At 36.6% G+C, this 17,973-nt stretch overlaps 1 protein-coding gene across 2 annotated transcripts in view; it reads left to right on the top strand.

The window, feature by feature from the left end:
* LOC125237242 overlaps nt 1-17,973 on the top strand; it is a 236,611-nt gene that overhangs the window by 117,119 nt on the left and 101,519 nt on the right. The window contains exon 1 of one of the 2 annotated variants that reach the window (XM_048144257.1): nt 11,331-11,388. The exons of the other annotated variant lie outside the window; for it this stretch is intronic. Coding sequence (XP_048000214.1) covers nt 11,337-11,388 — 52 coding nt within the window. The 5' untranslated portion in view covers nt 11,331-11,336. Of the gene's footprint in view, nt 1-11,330; nt 11,389-17,973 lie in introns of those variants that run through there. 2 annotated transcript variants of the gene reach the window in all.

Genomic DNA, 17,973 nt, shown 5'->3' with positions numbered 1-17,973 from the left:
GGGGCGACGCCCCCGCATGAAAGAAAGATCAACGTTGTATTTAGAATAAGTTGGGTTAGCGTTTTCTTGTGACCTTTAAGAGCAAACAAAGGGGGCTCGGGGGCGAAGCCCCCGCATGAAAGAAAGATCAACGTAGTATTTAGAATAAGTTGGGTTAGCGTTTTCTTGTGACCTTTAAGAGCAAACAAAGGGGGGCTCGGGGGCGAAGCCCCCGCATGAAAGAAAGATCAACGTAGTATTTAAGATAAGTTGGGTTAGCGTTTTCTTGTGACCTTTAAGAGCAAACAAAGGGGGTCTCGGGGGGCGACGCCCCCCGCATGAAAGAAAGATCAACGTTGTATTTAGAATAAGTTGGGTTAGCGTTTTCTTGTGACCTTTAAGAGCAAACAAAGGGGGCTCGGGGGCGAAGCCCCCGCATGAAAGAAAGATCAACGTAGTATTTAAGATAAGTTGGGTTAGCGTTTTCTTGTGACCTTTAAGAGCAAACAAAGGGGGCTCGGGGGCGAAGCCCCCGCATGAAAGAAAGATCAACGTTGTATTTAGAATAAGTTGGGTTAGCGTTTTCTTGTGACCTTTAAGAGCAAACAAAGGGGCTCGGGGGGCGAAGCCCCGCGCATGAAAGAAAGATCAACGTAGTATTTAAGATAAGTTGGGTTAGCGTTTTCTTGTGACATTTAAGAGCAAACAAAGGGGGCTCGGGGGGCGAAGCCCCCCGCATGAAAGAAAGATCAACGTTGTATTTAAAATAAGTTGGGTTAGCGTTTTCTTGTGACATTTAAGAGCAAACAAAGGGGGGCTCGGGGGGCGAAGCCCCCGCATGAAAGAAAGATCAACGTTGTATTTAAAATAAGTTGGTTTAGGGTTTTCTTGTGATCCTTAAGAGCAAACAAAGGGGGGCTCGGGGGCGAAGCCCCCGCATGAAAGAAAGATCAACGTAGTATTTAAGATAAGTTGGGTTAGCGTTTTCTTGTGACATTTAAACGCAAACAAAGGGGGGCTCGGGGGGCGAAGCCCCCGCATGAAAGAAAGATCAACGTTGTATTTAAAATAAGTTGGTTTAGGGTTTTCTTGTGTTCCTTAAGAGTAAAGAAAAGGGGGGCTCGGAGGGCGAAGCCCCCCGCATGAAAGAAAGATCAACGTAGTATTTAAGATAAGTTGGGTTAGCGTTTTCTTGTGACCTTTAAGAGTAAACAAAGGGGCTCGGGGGCGAAGCCCCCGCATAAAAGAAAGATCAACGTTGTATTTAGAATAAGTTGGGTTAGCGTTTTCTTGTGACCTTTAAGAGCAAACAAAGGGGGGCTCGGGGGGCAAAGCCCCCCGCATAAAAGAAAGATCAACGTTGTATTTAAAATAAGTTGGGTAATGGTTTTCCTGTGACCCTTAAGTGCAAATAAAGGGGGGCTCGGCAAAAAAGAAATACTTAAATTTTGTTTGAATTAGTTGAAATGTGACAATATTTTCTAATCGAGTCAAACAAAATCCCACTAGCTGAGAGCTTCAAAACAATGTATGGCGAAAGTATGTCTCTCTAATGTCTTCAAAAAGTCCGCGATGGCACATAGACATGTCCACACACATATTGTCTATCTTTTACGGATAACTTACTAGGTATAAACATTTTCATGATAATACCGTAATAAGAAGGTAGCCGCTAGTTATTATTAAGTAGCAATTAGCAATAAGTACACGTTAAGCCACAAATGGCATATAAAATCCGCCTACTTGAAATAATTTTATGTATAAATGTTAAAAGGTATTTATTTCATTATTAATGACTAAAAAGTATAAAATAAATTAATAGTTTAAAAAACACTATAAAACACGCTTTTATAAATGCACGTAAAAGCCAAAAATAAATTATGGATCGTTCAAGTTGTCTCTATTTGTGAGCTGAAGTTTAAAAACTATGTGCTTTTAATTATAATATTTGATTGTAAAAGCGTGGGGCGCTGGAACAGGAAAGACTTTCTTGTAAACAAATACTAATTCGAACTTCCTGGCGAATGAAGTTGCATAAGAACATAACGTTTACATATGCCGCCTAAGGGTTACCAAAGAGAACCAAAGATATCTCGTCCACGAACAAGAACTCTGCATCCTGATGTCACTGTAGACACTTTCCCCTTTTGTACTTTGATTACCGGAAAAAAGCGGCGTTCTAAGTGTTGGTGACTGTCGACTCTCCTCGCTACTAGCGCATATTTTGTCTGAGTTCGACAAACTGGTACCTACTTTGAACACTGACTTTTAATTGATTTGACTGTTTAATGTAGAACCTACTAGTCATGCTGCAACGCCAGTTAGCGCGTCAATCTGTGTAACCTCCTTCCCGTAACATAGCATAATTTGATTTATCAGCAAGTTATACTTATATATTCTGTGGTTATACAAAAAGTCTTTCCTTTCCAGCGCCCCACGCTTTTACAATCAAATATTATAATTAAAAGCACATAGTTTTTAAACTTCAGCTCACAAATAGAGACAACTTGAACGATCCATAATTTATTTTTGGCTTTTACGTGCATTTATAAAAGCGTGTTTTATAGTGTTTTTTAAACTATTAATTTATTTTATTTAAACTTTTATGTCTTGACTGTAGAACGTAAAAGTTAAATTAAGAAATTATGATTTCCTATTAAAAACGCAGAATTCTTGTAGTTAAATTGTGGTGAATCTTCTTTTAACAGGTTTTTATTTTTTGCTTTGATAAAGGTTACTTGAACCAAAGACGTTTTTTAAGAACTATCATATTCATACTAAAACGGTGTAATATTTTGTTGCAAATAAATACCTTTGATTCAAATCTGTCCTATTTGTACCAAATGTATATAAAGTTACGACTGAACAATTTTGATTCTTCTTTGAAAAAGGAATATCCCTTTAGGTTAAGACCATGTTATTAGATGAAGAATTATATTATTCCTTTTAAATAACAGTGTTTGAGAGAGTTTTCCGTCTTAAATTAAAATATCTTTTCTATCTGTGTACGTTCCTTTTCCAATATTGAATCGTTCGCTTGCTCGGGTTTCATATTGGCACACGCGGTTGTTTTGTAGCCGTATAGTTTTCTTTTTAAAACCATTTAAACATTTGCACATTGAACATTTTGTTTTAGGTATTTCATTTCATTTCTTCTACTATTTTACTTAACTTTTTATATTAATGAAATTATCTAGTGGTACTTTTAAAGTATCGATTAACATATACCGATGTTCATAAAACTTGAATTTTACGATCAATGTTTATAATTATCTTGTAATGCAAGCAAAACCTTTTAACAAACTATACGATAAAAAGCTAATTAGCAATATTATTATCTTTATAATATTAACTTCCGCGTTTATTTAAGAGGGAAACAAATTTTAACGCAAAGTAAATTTAAAAAAAGTATCGATTTTCTTTAAAAAAAAGGGACTAAGGTACCTACAGCGGGGCAAATCCCGACCGGCAAATAACAATATGCAGCATTAAGGCTGTCCACTGGTCACATATGGAACGTGTTCACTAGATACAACATATATGGCACTTCAGTTAATAGTATAAACCGGGATACCCCCATTTGCCAGAATTTCATTTGCCATAATTTTATTTGCCATCCTATTCAACAATTATAATATTGTTTCTCATAACATCTTATGCCATAATCATTGTTTACTATATTAATCTAGTGCCAGAAACTTTGTTTCCCATAAAGTCAGTTTCCATAATGTCATTTGTCAGAATCATCGAAATCCGTAATTACCACATTCCATACCATCATTTGTCATACAAATTAGCGTCCAGAAAAGTCAATTTCCATAATGTGCTTTGGCAGAATCGAAAACTACTATAATAGGTACTAGAAGGACTAGAGAATGAAACTGCTATCAGAAAGTAGGTTAGGTTAGGTTAGAACTGTGACTCCCTGGAAAATGAAACTGCTATCAGAAAGTAGGTTAGGTTAGGTTAGAACTGTGAACCTCTGGAAAAGGAAACTGCTTGAAAAGTAGGTTAGGTTAGGTTAGAACTGTGACCCCCGGAAAATGAAAATACTATCAGACAGTAGGTTAGGTTAGGTTAGAACTGCGACCCCCTGGAAAATGAAACTGCTATCAGAAAGTAGGTTAGGTTAGGTTAGAACTGTGATCCCCTGGAGAATGAAACTGCTGGAAAAGTAGGTTAGGTTAGAACTGTGACCCCTGGAAAATGAAACTGCTATCAGAAAGTAGGTTAGGTTAGGTAATAATATGGGCAACAATTAATATGGCAATAATTGCTTATGGCGTTTGAATATTCTATGAAACCATATTATTGCACTTAATAATATGGCTAACAAATAGTATGGCATTGTATGATTATGGAAGGTAACATTCGGATAAACAACGAGTATGTCATATGATTTTTATGGTAAACAAATCATTCGGGCAAATGAAATTCAGGCAAGTTAGATTCGGGCAAATGAATATTATGTTAAATGACTGTCGGGCAAACAATAGACAACCAATATATGGAATATATTTCGAATTAGTCAAAATTATCCTGTCACTGCAATGTCATAATTTTCGTTTTCTTTCAACTTTCAATTCAACCCTTTAATTGCCAAGAGTGGCACTGAGACTAGTAGTTTCATGTGATCTGCCTACCCGTTTGTATACAGGCGTGAATGTATGTATGTAAAATTATCCGTCAGTCGAAATTGTTCTCTGTACCTTACGTTTAGGTGTTTCGATTTTTGTTATTATCTATTGGTGGTTACTGAGAAGAGATAGCAAAGTAAGTAAAAAAACTTCTACTGTGAGTGTGGTCCCATGGATTTACATCAGACCACATTGTCATAACATAGTTTAAGGTCATATAAATTACATTTACAATACTATAGCTATAACAATATATTTTTGTTCACAGGTAAGATCGGGAAAGATAGCCGCTGCTGATGGTATTGTTCAAATAACGAAGGTATCAATTTATCAGAAAAAAACCTTTATTACGTCTTTATAGCTATCAAAGAAATCTATACTTTGTTTTTACAAAAGATCTGTCAAACTTGGACCTTTAATTTAGTAATAGTTCGGTTCATAGTGTAAAATGTCACCTCTGGAGTTGCAAGCATCTTTACACTGCGCTGCTTGCCATCAGGTGGGCCTTATGCTTGTTTGCCACCATGCGGTATAAAGAAAAGCAAAATATTTCGAATACTTTGAAATTGTCCCCCAGTGGAAATTGCCCCGATGCACCTTATCTCTATTATCTCTAACCACCTCGGACACTGGCGATCAAATATATGAAAGAGGCGCGTTCCTAGCATACAGTCTAAGCTGAACGCGTACTATGCTTGTATGAGTGAAATATGACAGGTCGACTGTTCGCGTTTTTGACAGGCGGTAACTGAGAGGTAACCGAGAGGGGGTGGGCGGCACTTTCAGCGGGGAGCCGGAGTGGCCATACTGTACGATAGTACTCTTTATTATACTGTGCTCTAACCGAGATAGTCAAATAGGACATGGACATCATTAATCAGAGGCAATATTATGAAAAGCCTAGATCTTACTTGTTCTCAGGCTCCGGATTATTGCACATATTTCACGCTACAAAATCGATTAGAGGGTCGCAGTTTAAATATTACCTAACAGTATTCTATTTCAAATATTCGAGGAGATGTCCTTAACTTACCTTCATCATTCTGGCATTTCGAAAGATTAGTGCATGCACAAATTGGTTCATTTTTAACCTCCGAAGCAAAAACTATGGGGTGTTATATGTTTGACGTGTCTGTCTGTCTGTTTGTATGTCTGTCTATGTGTGTGTCTGTGGCATCGTAGGTACCGAACGGACGAACTGATTTAGATTTAGTTTTTTTTTTGTTTGAAAGCTGAGTTAGTCAAGAGTGTTCTTAGCCATGTTTCATGAAAATCGGTCCACTAAATCGGGGTTTTTTTCAAAATTTTAATTTTGTGGACTTGGAAATATCCGTGGACACAGTAAATAAAATACTAGATAGTTTTAGGTTATTTGTCAGGTTGCGAGGGCCAACTGTACTGAAAAACGTCGTACGATACACGTGTGATAAGGAAATTCGAAACGGGTGGCAATAAGTTAAAACACGACCGTAGTGAGTGTTTTAAATCGACACGACTTAACTTCCTTTTTTCCGCACTTCGTAATGTAGGTACTATTTTTTTGCTGTTTTTTTTTTCTGTCAGCCACTAGTGAAATGTCTTTATACGTAGGTCGCTAGATATATTTTGTCGTACTTTTTTAGGGTTCCGTAGTCAACTAGGAACCCTTATAGTTTCGCCATGTCTGTCTGTCCGTCCGTCCGTCCGTCCGTCCGTCCGCGGATAATCTCAGTAACTGTAAGCACTAGAAAGCTGAAATTTGGTACCAATATGTATATCAATCACGCACACAAAGTGCAAAAATAAAAAATGGAAAAAAATGTTTTATTAGGGTACCCCCCCTACATGTAAAGTGGGGGCGGATATTTTTTTTTCATTCCAACCCCAACGTGTGATATATTGTTGGATAGGTATTTAAAAATGAAGAAGGGTTTACTAAGATAATTTTTTGATAATATCAATATTTTCGGAAATAATCGCTTCTAAAGGAAAAAAAAGTGCGTCCCCCCCCTCTAACTTTTAAACCCTATGTTCAAAAAATATGAAAAAAATCACAATAGTAGATCTTTATAAAAACTTTCTAGGAAAATTGTTTTGAACTTGATAGGTTCAGTAGTTTTTGAGAAAAATACGGAAAACTACGGAACCCTACACTGAGCGTGGCCCGACACGCTCTTGGCCGGTTTTATTTATACATTTTTTTCGAAGTAATGCCCATTAGCACTGATACACGCTCTCATACGGTCGAACCATGTACTAAATACGTCGGCCCAGAAACCATCTGGAACGCTACTACATATTTCTTCAAAAGATTTCTTCTTAGAAAACTTGCGTCCCTTCAGCGCTTTTTTCGCATAAGGAAAAGTGCAAAGTCGCATGGCGCTAAGTCTGGACTATTAAGAAGGATGTCCCAGTAATTTCACTCCAACTTCACGCAAATAATCTATAGTTTTGCCAGCTCGATGTGCGGGAGCGTTGTCCTGATGCAGAAACCATGTGTCGAGTCTTGACTTTGGTCGCTCGTTTTTCATCGCTTCTAAAACTCTAGGCAAACATTCTTCTGTGTACCAACTTGCAGTTACGGTCTTCTGTTTATCAAGCACGATGGTCGATAATATTCCGCGTTTTGAGAAAAATACAGCCACCATTCTTTTTTTAACAGACCGGGACATTTTGACAGACGTTGGTGCATCTTCATATTCAAACACCCATACTTTGCTTTGGAATTTAGTTGGGACATCAAAATAGTAAAGCCAAGTTTCATCACATGTAATGATAGAATTGACGTACTTAGATTGGCCGCCATCAAATTTTTTTAACATGTCATGACACCAATTCATACGCTGTTTCCTTAACTCGTCAGTCATTGAATGAGGTACCCAAAGTGAACAAAGTTTCCTAACTTTCAGATGTTCATGAAGAATTCGATGAACGGTTGGTGCATTTAAATTCAGGGTTTCTTCTATCTGTCGATATGTCACATGCGCGTCTTCTTCCAGTAGTTTTCGCACAGCATCAATGTTTCTATCGGTAGTTACCTCTATTGGCCTACCCGGCCTCGAATCGTCCTCCAAACTAAAATTACCACGATTAAATTGAATAAACCATCTTTCTATAGTCCTTAAGGAAGGACACGTTTGTCCTAATACACCACTCATTTCTTCAAAACACTGTTGCTTAGTTAAGCCACGCTTGAAATTATATAACATTATTACACGAATATCGCGACGAGTAAATTCAGTCATGTTAAATTTTCAAAAAATCGCAATAAATCTACAAAGATACTTTTCGTTACTAAACTTGTACTGTTATTATTGATTAATATCATAAACTAATGTTTGTCTTTATAAATATACCCTCAACTAAACAATATCTTACATGTATTTCGCATACGACAAAACTTATTTAGTGTCCTACGTACTGCTTGTTCACTTTAAACTGTGTCATCCTGCAGTTCACATTCATAACCAGTTTTTGATAAATGACACAAGCGCAGTGAATACAGAATCTTGTACACTCGATATCAATGAATACGGGACACTATGCGGAATTTCCATACAAACTGTACCATTTTCATTGATCTTTTGTTATCAGGACTAGTATCATTTCGTGATAATATATATGATTATAAGTTTAGAATGGAAAGATAAATGGATTTGTTTGTATGAATGAAAATAGCCATTGATTTCGGTCGCTGGACTCGCTGAATCATTCATCAGGTGAATGGAATTGTATGAAGACCTAAGCGTAATTTTAGAAAAGGGTAAATATCATTCGAAAAGTGAAGGGAAACATAGTCAATTAGTCAGTTCTATTCTCAAAATGTAGAGCTTTCAACGAACTATTATTTTTTACGTCGAGCTCGAAAACTTATTGGCGACGTTCTGGCAGGCAAGGCAGGATTACATAGCCGTCGAGTTGCGTCCAAAAAAAAAAACACTGCGGAAATCCATACTTAATTAAACCAATCATAATAACTGAATTTTTTGATAGCAACTGAAACGTCGGCAAACAAAGTAATTTTATTAAATTTAAAAGTGAAAAATGTCTGGCAGACATTTTCCACTTTTAAATTTATTCTAAACCTAGTGGCATCGATTGCAGACGTTTCTGATAATCAGAAGTTATAGTTTTATTAAGCTTACAATAAAAGTGAAAAAAATATTTCTTTGGGCTTTGAACTCACGATCTGAGGAGTCTCAGGACTAGGTCTAGGACCAATACTCCAGCGCTCTACCAACAGATACTCGAAGACCATTCTTAGTCTAGTTACTAGACTCTAGTAGTAGAGCTAGTAGATGCCGTTATTATTTATTTATTTATCGTATGGCTTTTACACATTGGTTAAAATTTATTATATGTAGGTACATTAAATTAAACACTATTTAAAATTTACAATTCTGCAGATAAAAACTCGCATTATTTGTTAGATTTTTTAAATCTTCCGCGGGCCCGTTGTACTTGGTGATGGGGCACTCGAACATTAGAGGCCGTGAGTTCAACTCTCACCCGAGACAGTACTTTTTTTTAAATTCTCGTTGTGTCTTGTCAGAGTGTACATTCCTGACCTAGACCGATACGCTTCATCTGTCCTTTCCCAGCTTTCCGACTGCAGGAAACACGAACTATGGGTTTCTACATAAAACCCCCAACACACTGAAAGCGAGTTCGATGCTATGCGAATGTTTAAGTACTAAGTATTTGGTACTATGGTCTATGAACTCTATGAGATAAAACCGTCTGTTAAGGCTAAATCGATCACTTGATATAAACATGTCATTCGACCATTTAGTCGCCAACTCACCAATAGGGATGACGACTACATAAATAATATGGCATTCTGTTTAGTCCGTTAGTTAGATCGTTCAAAAATACTGAACACATATTTTTCACTTTTTCTAATTAATGAAAAAATACAAAGATACAGAACACCAAAGTCCGGGAGTGGGGGCTTGTGACGTCACTTTTAAGTAAAAATGGTACCTAGGCGTGACGTCACGCGAAACTTCAACGCACTATACGGTCGTCATTTTTCGTTTACGAGAAAAAGGAAAAAATGTGTGTCCAAAATTGTTAGATAATCTAACTAACGGACTAAATAGTTTTTTTTTTAGTCGTCTCGCCTATTGTCATTTTAGTTTTCTCTGGTGCATTGCTCCTACAATGCATTCAGTGTGACATCACCTTTATAAGGCGGGCTCGAATCGTGCTGCGCGCGCATGCGCGATGCTAATGTCGCGTCTAATAAGGTTAGGGAGAAATTATGAAAGTAATGCTTTGTCTATGCCTTAGGTTCCTTATGTTAAACATAACTAACATAGATTCATATTCATACTTGCTTATACAGTATGTAAACTAACGAAAACCATTTACTGTAACCCGTAAATGTCCAGGTGATACTGAGAAACTTTTACTATGGTACCAACACCCAAAACGCGAAATAAAAATTTACTCTCCCATAGGAAATACTTACTATAAAATAAAACTACCTATGAAACTGTCAGAAGATATTTTCGTGATTTCGGGGTTGATCCCATAGTAAAAGTTTCTCAGTATCACTTGGACATTTACGGGTTACAGTAAATGGTTTTCGTTAGTTCATACTGTATGTACGTGCACTCATTTTTCTCAAAGAATGTTACGTATAAAGAAAAGGTGCGAAATTTACATTTTCTATGGTGTGCCCTATTATACAGTTTTAAAATTTGCCGCCTTTTTTAGTGCCAATATTTAGTTGAACGTCACTAATGTCACTATCACTATAAGTTACTTGTTATGCAGAACCACTTCTCTCAAATAAAGTTAAATTGAATAAATAGTCTAATCTAACTAGCACCATGACCAACCCTCTATCCATACTAATATTATAAATGGGAAAGTGTGTGTGTCTGTTTGTTTGTCCGTCTCGTCTTTCACGGCAAAACGGAGCGATGAAATGACGTGAGTTCTTAAGTGGAAATAGTTGAAGGGATGGAAAGTGACATAGGCTACTTGTCCCTTTCTAACGCGAAGCCGCGGGCAAAAGCTAGTTACCTATAAAATTTCAAGAAAATTAAAAAGGTTTTTTTTTTCAGTACAGATGGTGTTTTTTTTACGCACTAGTGCGAGAAGTGGTTCATTATATGCGAGGTCGAAACTTCGGAGGCTCATCTGTACTAATAGGTTAAAATGGATAGTTGTTTTGTATTCACAGTTAAATAGATACCAAGAAAATTCTAAACCATTCATTCATGAATTCATCACGCTTGTTAGACCGTTTAAATATAAATCATAGAATTAACTTTTCAAGTTCACTCATTTGTCTTCCAATCGCCCTAAAACAATTTAACACTTCTCCGACACTATAATTCTCAGTAATTGCCTAAAATACGACGACCAACGGAACGGAACAACTATAGAAATACAAAGTTAACTTTGCCGTCGAAACTAGCGCTGTCGTCGCAAGTTACTACGTGAAAGTGATAGTTCTAAATTTGGCCACCGGCAGAATTAAGTTTGCAAGTAATTTTGGGATACTACCCCACCCGCCGCCATTTTCTAACTTCGTCTGACATTGGAATTCTACTTTTGAAACGAAACGCAAAATCGCGCCGAGATTGGCAGTTTCGTTTTTTAAATTCGCTCGGCCGGTTGTGAATTCGCGCGTGCTAAATACCTCATTTTGTTTTTTTTTTCTTTGACTTTAGTCTGAAGACTGCTCCAAAAGTAATTTGTGTATTTTGTGTTTTTTTTTAAGTGACGATGGCTGAGAATTTGGCTTGTGTGTTAAAAAGTTTTCATTCCATGTTTATGGGTAAGTAACTAAGTACTAGACTCTACTAATTAGACCAGCGGTTCTTAAACTTATTTTCCCATGGAACCCTTTTAGAAAGCAAAATTTCTGACGGAACCCTTAAATTAAATAAAAAAATAGTTGCAATCTTTATTTTAATAAGTAATCCTATTAGTAAAATCGAATCATAGATTCTAATGTGATTACCTGAAACAATTTTTTTATTTTTTTTTAACAATATTGGTGAATTATTGAATATGTATTTGGTTTTATGAAAGAGAGTTGAAGTTGCATATCAGGTAACCAAAATTCACACGGAGCCCCCAGAGAGGCTTTGCGGAGCCCTAGGGATCCGCGGAGCACACTTTGAGTATGGCTGAATTAGACTAAGTAATCAATAGATATTTTAGATGTCTCTATATTTTATAGGTGCTATACCGATTGGGTCAAACAAATTTGTCACTAGTCACACATTCTTCACACGCATAATATATTATTCTTTTCAGTACAGATGAAGTTTTTTTTACGCACTAGTGCGAGAAGTGGTTCATTATATGCCAGGTCGAAACTTCGGAGGCTCATCTGTTCTGAAAAACGTCGTACGATACACGTGCGAAAAGGAAATTCGTAACTCGTGCCGATTTAAAACACTCCCTTCGGTCGTGTTTTAATTTATCGCCACTCGTTTCGAACTTCCTTTTTTACGCACTTGTATCGTAATGTACTATTTTATTTCAGTTAAGATCTCATATTGCTTTATTCACAAATACCGATAAAAACCGTAACGTATCGAAAAATTCCCATCACTAGTCCAGTGTAATCAGAGACGGGCTTAACAAAACAATGAACGCGTTTACTTTCATCGTGGACATGTGTTTTATGTACATACACTGGCTCAGGCCCCGTAGATGTCGTTAACAGTAGTATCTAAATTAAATGTTAAGACGATACAGGAGGGGTCAATTCTCCATACAAACGCTCTTGACTATTTCCTCCCTGGTTTTTGAAGGTAGAGCAATGATTTTTTCAACCCAGATTAATATTATTTTATCTGTGTGATATTCTTATTTTTAAAGACTCTAGAGCCTATCAAAAATTCCTAAAAAATGGCCTTATTGATTATGGCGCAAGAAAAGGTGTAGTATTCAAAATTGGTGGCAAAAAAATAAACGGTCCGACATAGATTATTTCATTGTTATTCAGGGAGCCGATTTTTGAGTCTCACTGTCACTAAAATACCGGTTGAAAACGGTGAATTGCCAGTGACAATTTTCAGTGACAATTTTCTGAATTCGAACGCCGTGAGACTCAAAAATCGGACCCCAGATTCTCAAATGTTGTTACGATTGATTAAGTTTTGAAGGAGGAAACAGTCGAGAGCGGAACCTCGATTTTTTCGCTATATCTTTTAACTAAGTTGTTCTTAATGGATAATTTTTTTCGATAAATCTAGTTAATAACACTAGTATATTAAACTAGAATTCCCTAATTCAATGGAGGACTCCTTTCCATTTTAGCATTTTCGCTCCTGTATCGTCTTAAATCTAGTTAATGTTTTTGAAGGTGTAATGAGGCTCATGGTCAAGTGTTTGACCAATTCAAAACTAGAATTTTGAGAATAGTGAGGTGGTCAAGTGACTTGACTCTAGTGGAGACGAGTGTATGACTATGGTTTTTGAAGTCGGTTAATGAGTTTCTAAATGATGATTTATCATTGACATTTTTTAAAGCGTGGGTATTGTTTAGAACCGACCGGCTGAAGGTTCGGTTTCGGTTTCGGCCAGAAAAGGGCCGAATCTGTCGGCCGGGCCGAAACTTACAAAATTGTACTTTTGGGTCGCGTTGAGATCACTTTTCCAGGATTAAAAAGTTTCTGATAAGATTATATGTAAAAAATACTTACGAAACATACAATACAAGACTAGTAGGGTCTAGTTAAGATGAGTATAAAAACGATTTTATAATTTTTTTTGGCGATTTTAACAAATCTTCTAAAGTTTCAGTTTCGGCCAGAATTCAGTTACGCCAAATCTTGAGATTAGTTGTCAAAGCGGACCCCGGGCTCTCATGAGCCGTGGCAAATGCAACATATCGTAAGCAGGATGATAACATATAGAATGTCCTTGAAATATCACTTTATAAAATGGCATACATACCAAGAAAGACTATAAAATATACAAGTAGAATAAAATTAGGTCCCTCCTGCAGCCGGCCACGTGTGCAGGATATTGTGACTGCGCTTTTATTGCGCCCGCGCAGCCCGTAGTGATGTGCCCAAACGTTATCGACTTATCGGTATTATATTATTTTTGAGTGTGTTTATAAAACGCCCTACTTTGTCGCTTACCATAAAGACGAGATTTGCTTGTATCTTATATAAATAAATAAATATAAATATTATAGGACATTCTTACACAGATTGACTGAGGCCCACGGTAAGCTCAAGAAGGCTTGTGTTGTGGGTACTCAGACACCGACATATATAATATATAAATACTTATATACATAGAAAACATCCATGACTCTGGAACAAATATCTGTGCTCATCACACAAATAAATGCCCTTACCGGGATTCGAACCCGGGACCGCGGCGCAGCAGGCAGGCTCACTACCGACTGCGCCAGACCGGTCGTCAAAATGTCGTCGTCGTCGGTCGGTCGTTATATGAATAAACTGACAAAGCGGCTTTAAAGCAATCGATAACGTTAGATGTTTTACTAAGCACACAGACATTTCTTTAATTTATCAATAAAACTGTGGTTATAATGTAAATGGTAAAATTAACCAAATTTGCGGCAAAATCCGAAATTAATAAACGTTTTTTATAGACTGCTCTGTTGCCGCTGCTCGTCAAAAATCTCCCCTCCTTTCCTCCACTTAACCTTGTCTTTTCTGCCTTCCCGACAAAAATATGTGCGTCTGTCCCGTCCCTGTCTTAGCCTCCCCACAGACGAGTCTTAATTTTCATAATCTTAAAAAAAACTTGTATGCAAATTGACAGTTAAAACTGACACTGACAGATCTGTCAGTGTCAGTTTGCATACAATTTTTTTTTAAGATTATGAAAATTAAGACTCGTCTGTGGGGGCTTACTCATATTACTAAACTGCATATTTTTTTCCACAGCAAAATTAGTAGTTTTTTTTAATTGACCTAATTTAATTGATGTCGTGACTATTTCAATAAACATATTCAGTAAATCTTGTTTCGATTAGTAGATCTACAAGTGGCGCCTCACCCAATAAACATAACGATGCCGCTCATAAAGCTCCTGATTAAACCCATAAAACTGTCCCAGCATCGACATCGATAGACCATAGTGACGTGAACGGGATACCCCCATTTGCCAGAATTTCATTTGCCATAATTTTATTTGCCATCCTATTCAACAATCATAATATTGTTTCTCATAACAACTTATGCCATAATCATTGTTTACTATATTAATCTAGTGCCAGAAACTTTGTTTCCCATAAAGTCAGTTTCCATAATGTCATTTGTCAGAATCATCGAAATCCGTAATTACCACATTCCATACCATCATTTGTCATACAAATTAGCGTCCAGAAAAGTCAATTTCCATAATGTGCTTTGGCAGAATCGAAAACTACTATAATAGGTACTAGAAGGACTAGAGAATGAAACTGCTATCAGAAAGTAGGTTAGGTTAGGTTAGAACTGTGACCCCTGGAAAATGAAACTGCTATCAGAAAGTAGGTTAGGTTAGGTTAGAACTGTGAACCTCTGGAAAAGGAAACTGCTTGAAAAGTAGGTTAGGTTAGGTTAGAACTGTGACCCCCCGGAAAATGAAAATACTATCAGACAGTAGGTTAGGTTAGGTTAGAACTGCGACCCCCTGGAAAATGAAACTGCTATCAGAAAGTAGGTTAGGTTAGGTTAGAACTGTGACCCCCTGGAGAATGAAACTGCTGGAAAAGTAGGTTAGGTTAGGTTAGAACTGTGACCCCTGGAAAATGAAACTGCTATCAGAAAGTAGGTTAAGTTAGGTAATAATATGGGCAACAATTAATATGGCAATAATTGCTTATGGCGTTTGAATATTCTATGAAACCATATTATTGCACTTAATAATATGGCTAACAAATAGTATGGCATTGTATGATTATGGAAGGTAATATTCGGATAAACAACGAGTATGTCATATGATTTTTATGGTAAACAAATCATTCGGGCAAATGAAATTCAGGCAAGTTAGATTCGGGCAAATGAATATTATGTTAAATGACTGTCGGGCAAACAATAGACAACCGACGTGAACCGTTATCGACCTACAAAACTTATCGATAAATCGTTAAGACGTATGGCCCCGTGCAATATGATGTGTGAGGTCAATGTACCAGGAACGCATAGCTTTAGAGGCAAAAAGACGCAAGTATGCGTGAGTTGGGTACAATTTTGTTGCTTTTTCTATTTGGGTAGCAGTGTAGTGCCAACATACAGATGATTGAGTTTACTTTTTAATTTAGTTTTGGCTCTGACGTGGGTTGTTAGAGCGTTTAGAGACTTTACAAGTTCAACTTTGCGTGTGTTTTGTTTTGAAATCTTAGAAAGTTCAGTTAGAATGAAGTTCGTATTTATCTTAGATCAGTGATGAGGAACATCGATGTTTAAACTATAGACTGATTGAAGAAACGCTATAGTTTTATTAGCTTAATATCTCTATTAATATTGTAGATCTGCATTACTGCTTGCGATTGGCTGCTGTTCACTACTTTCGTTTCTCAAGAAATTAAAAAAATAACTTCCGGCCACCAAACATATTTAAATCTCCTGACAGTCCTGACATACATACATAATCATCTATAAATTACCTCTAGCCTTTAGCAAAGAAACAAGTTCAACATCATTCTAATGAAAGTAAACAAAAAATACGGGTTAATGAACTAAACGTCATAAGTAATAAAGACTCAGCGTGGCAGTTAGGTAGCCCCTTAATGAGTGACTCATAGTGACCGTGTTGAAACTATGTCAAACATTAAAGATAGTATGCTTTCCTAATATGAGTATATATGCATTTCCTGTACTTAGAAAAATAACTGACTTAAAGTTAGAAGTAAAAAAAAAACCGGCCAAGAGCGTGTCGGGCCACGCTCAGGGTAGGGTTCCGTAGTTTTCCGTATTTTTCTCAAAAACTACTGAACCTATCAAGTTCAAAACAATTTTCCTAGAAAGTCTTTATAAAGTTCTACTTTTGTGATTTTTTTCATATTTTTTAATCATATGGTTCAAAAGTTAGAGGGGGGGGGACGCACTTTTTTTTCCTTTAGGAGCGATTATTTCCGAAAATATTAATATTATCAAAAAACGATCTTAGTAAACCCTTATTCATTTTTAAATACCTATCCAACAATATATCACACGTTGGGGTTGGAATGAAAAAAAATATCAGCCCCCACTTTACATGTAGGGGGGGTACCCTAATAAAACATTTTTTTCCATTTTTTATTTTTGCACTTTGTTAGCGTGATTGATGTACATATTGGTACCAAATTTCAGCTTTCTAGTGCTAACGGTTACTGAGATTATCCGCGGACGGACAGACAGACATGGCGAAACTATAAGGGTTCCTAGTTGACTACGGAACCCTAAAAAGTGTCAGCAGGCGAGGCGCCTCACTAACCTTGTAGATCCTTACTGACTTTTTTTACAAGATAGTGGGAAACGAGTGTGGAAAAGAGGCGGCGAAATCGTGTGGAGACACAAGTTACGAAAACCCTGTTCGTATGCCTACATACGTAGTGTATCGTACTACGTTTTTCAGTAGGTGCATTATTAGTCCTTTAAAGTTTCGACATGATGAGTAGTGTAGGTGTAGGTACTAATTTGCGAACTAGTGCGGAAAAACAATCACTATAAGTACTGGAATTATTTTTTATCAGTGGCACTTCACTCACCTTGTTTTAAAACATTGACTTCTCTACAAAAAAAAAATGTCAAAAAATGTTTGCATAAATTGTATTGCTGTGAGCAAGTGATGTGATCAAGTGATCAGTCATCTGTTACTTATTGGTATTTTTTGTTGTTTTCTATAATTTAAATATACTGTTCTAATCATTAAATGTAAATTACTGAGATTAAATCATTAGCCGAAAATAGATATCTATAGTAAATTGTAGTTGCAATAATAAAAAAAACCTCTTAGCATAAAATGAAATCATTAACCAAAATAGACATCAATAAAACAGAAACACGTAACAAAAAACATTTGAAGATTGAACATTCAAAGACAATTAGAAAAATTTGTTACATGAAATTAATTAACAAAACGCCTAGCCAAGGCTAAACAAACAATAAATAAGACAAAATGGCGTGACCTCTTCACAAGTATTGAGTAATCGGTAATGAAGTGAACTTTGAGGTCGCATCCTACGCTTGCGAACCTGACGTTTATAATGAGTAATTTATCACTGATTATGATTTCTAGCTTTTAGTACCACGCTTCAACCGTTAATAGAAAACGGCCAAAACATAATGTTTACTCGTATTCATGTGTATTATTTGTTGTTGTATGTATTCTCCTTAAAAGTACCTAATTATATTTGCTGCGTTGCCCAAAGATTGACTGGTAGAGAATGTCTCATGGC

This window comes from Leguminivora glycinivorella, chromosome 20 (genome assembly GCF_023078275.1).
Source record: "Leguminivora glycinivorella isolate SPB_JAAS2020 chromosome 20, LegGlyc_1.1, whole genome shotgun sequence".
NCBI classification, from domain to species: domain Eukaryota; kingdom Metazoa; phylum Arthropoda; class Insecta; order Lepidoptera; family Tortricidae; genus Leguminivora; species Leguminivora glycinivorella.
The sequence above is the reverse complement of the archived record's forward strand: the minus strand, read 5'-3'. Positions and strand labels throughout refer to the sequence as shown.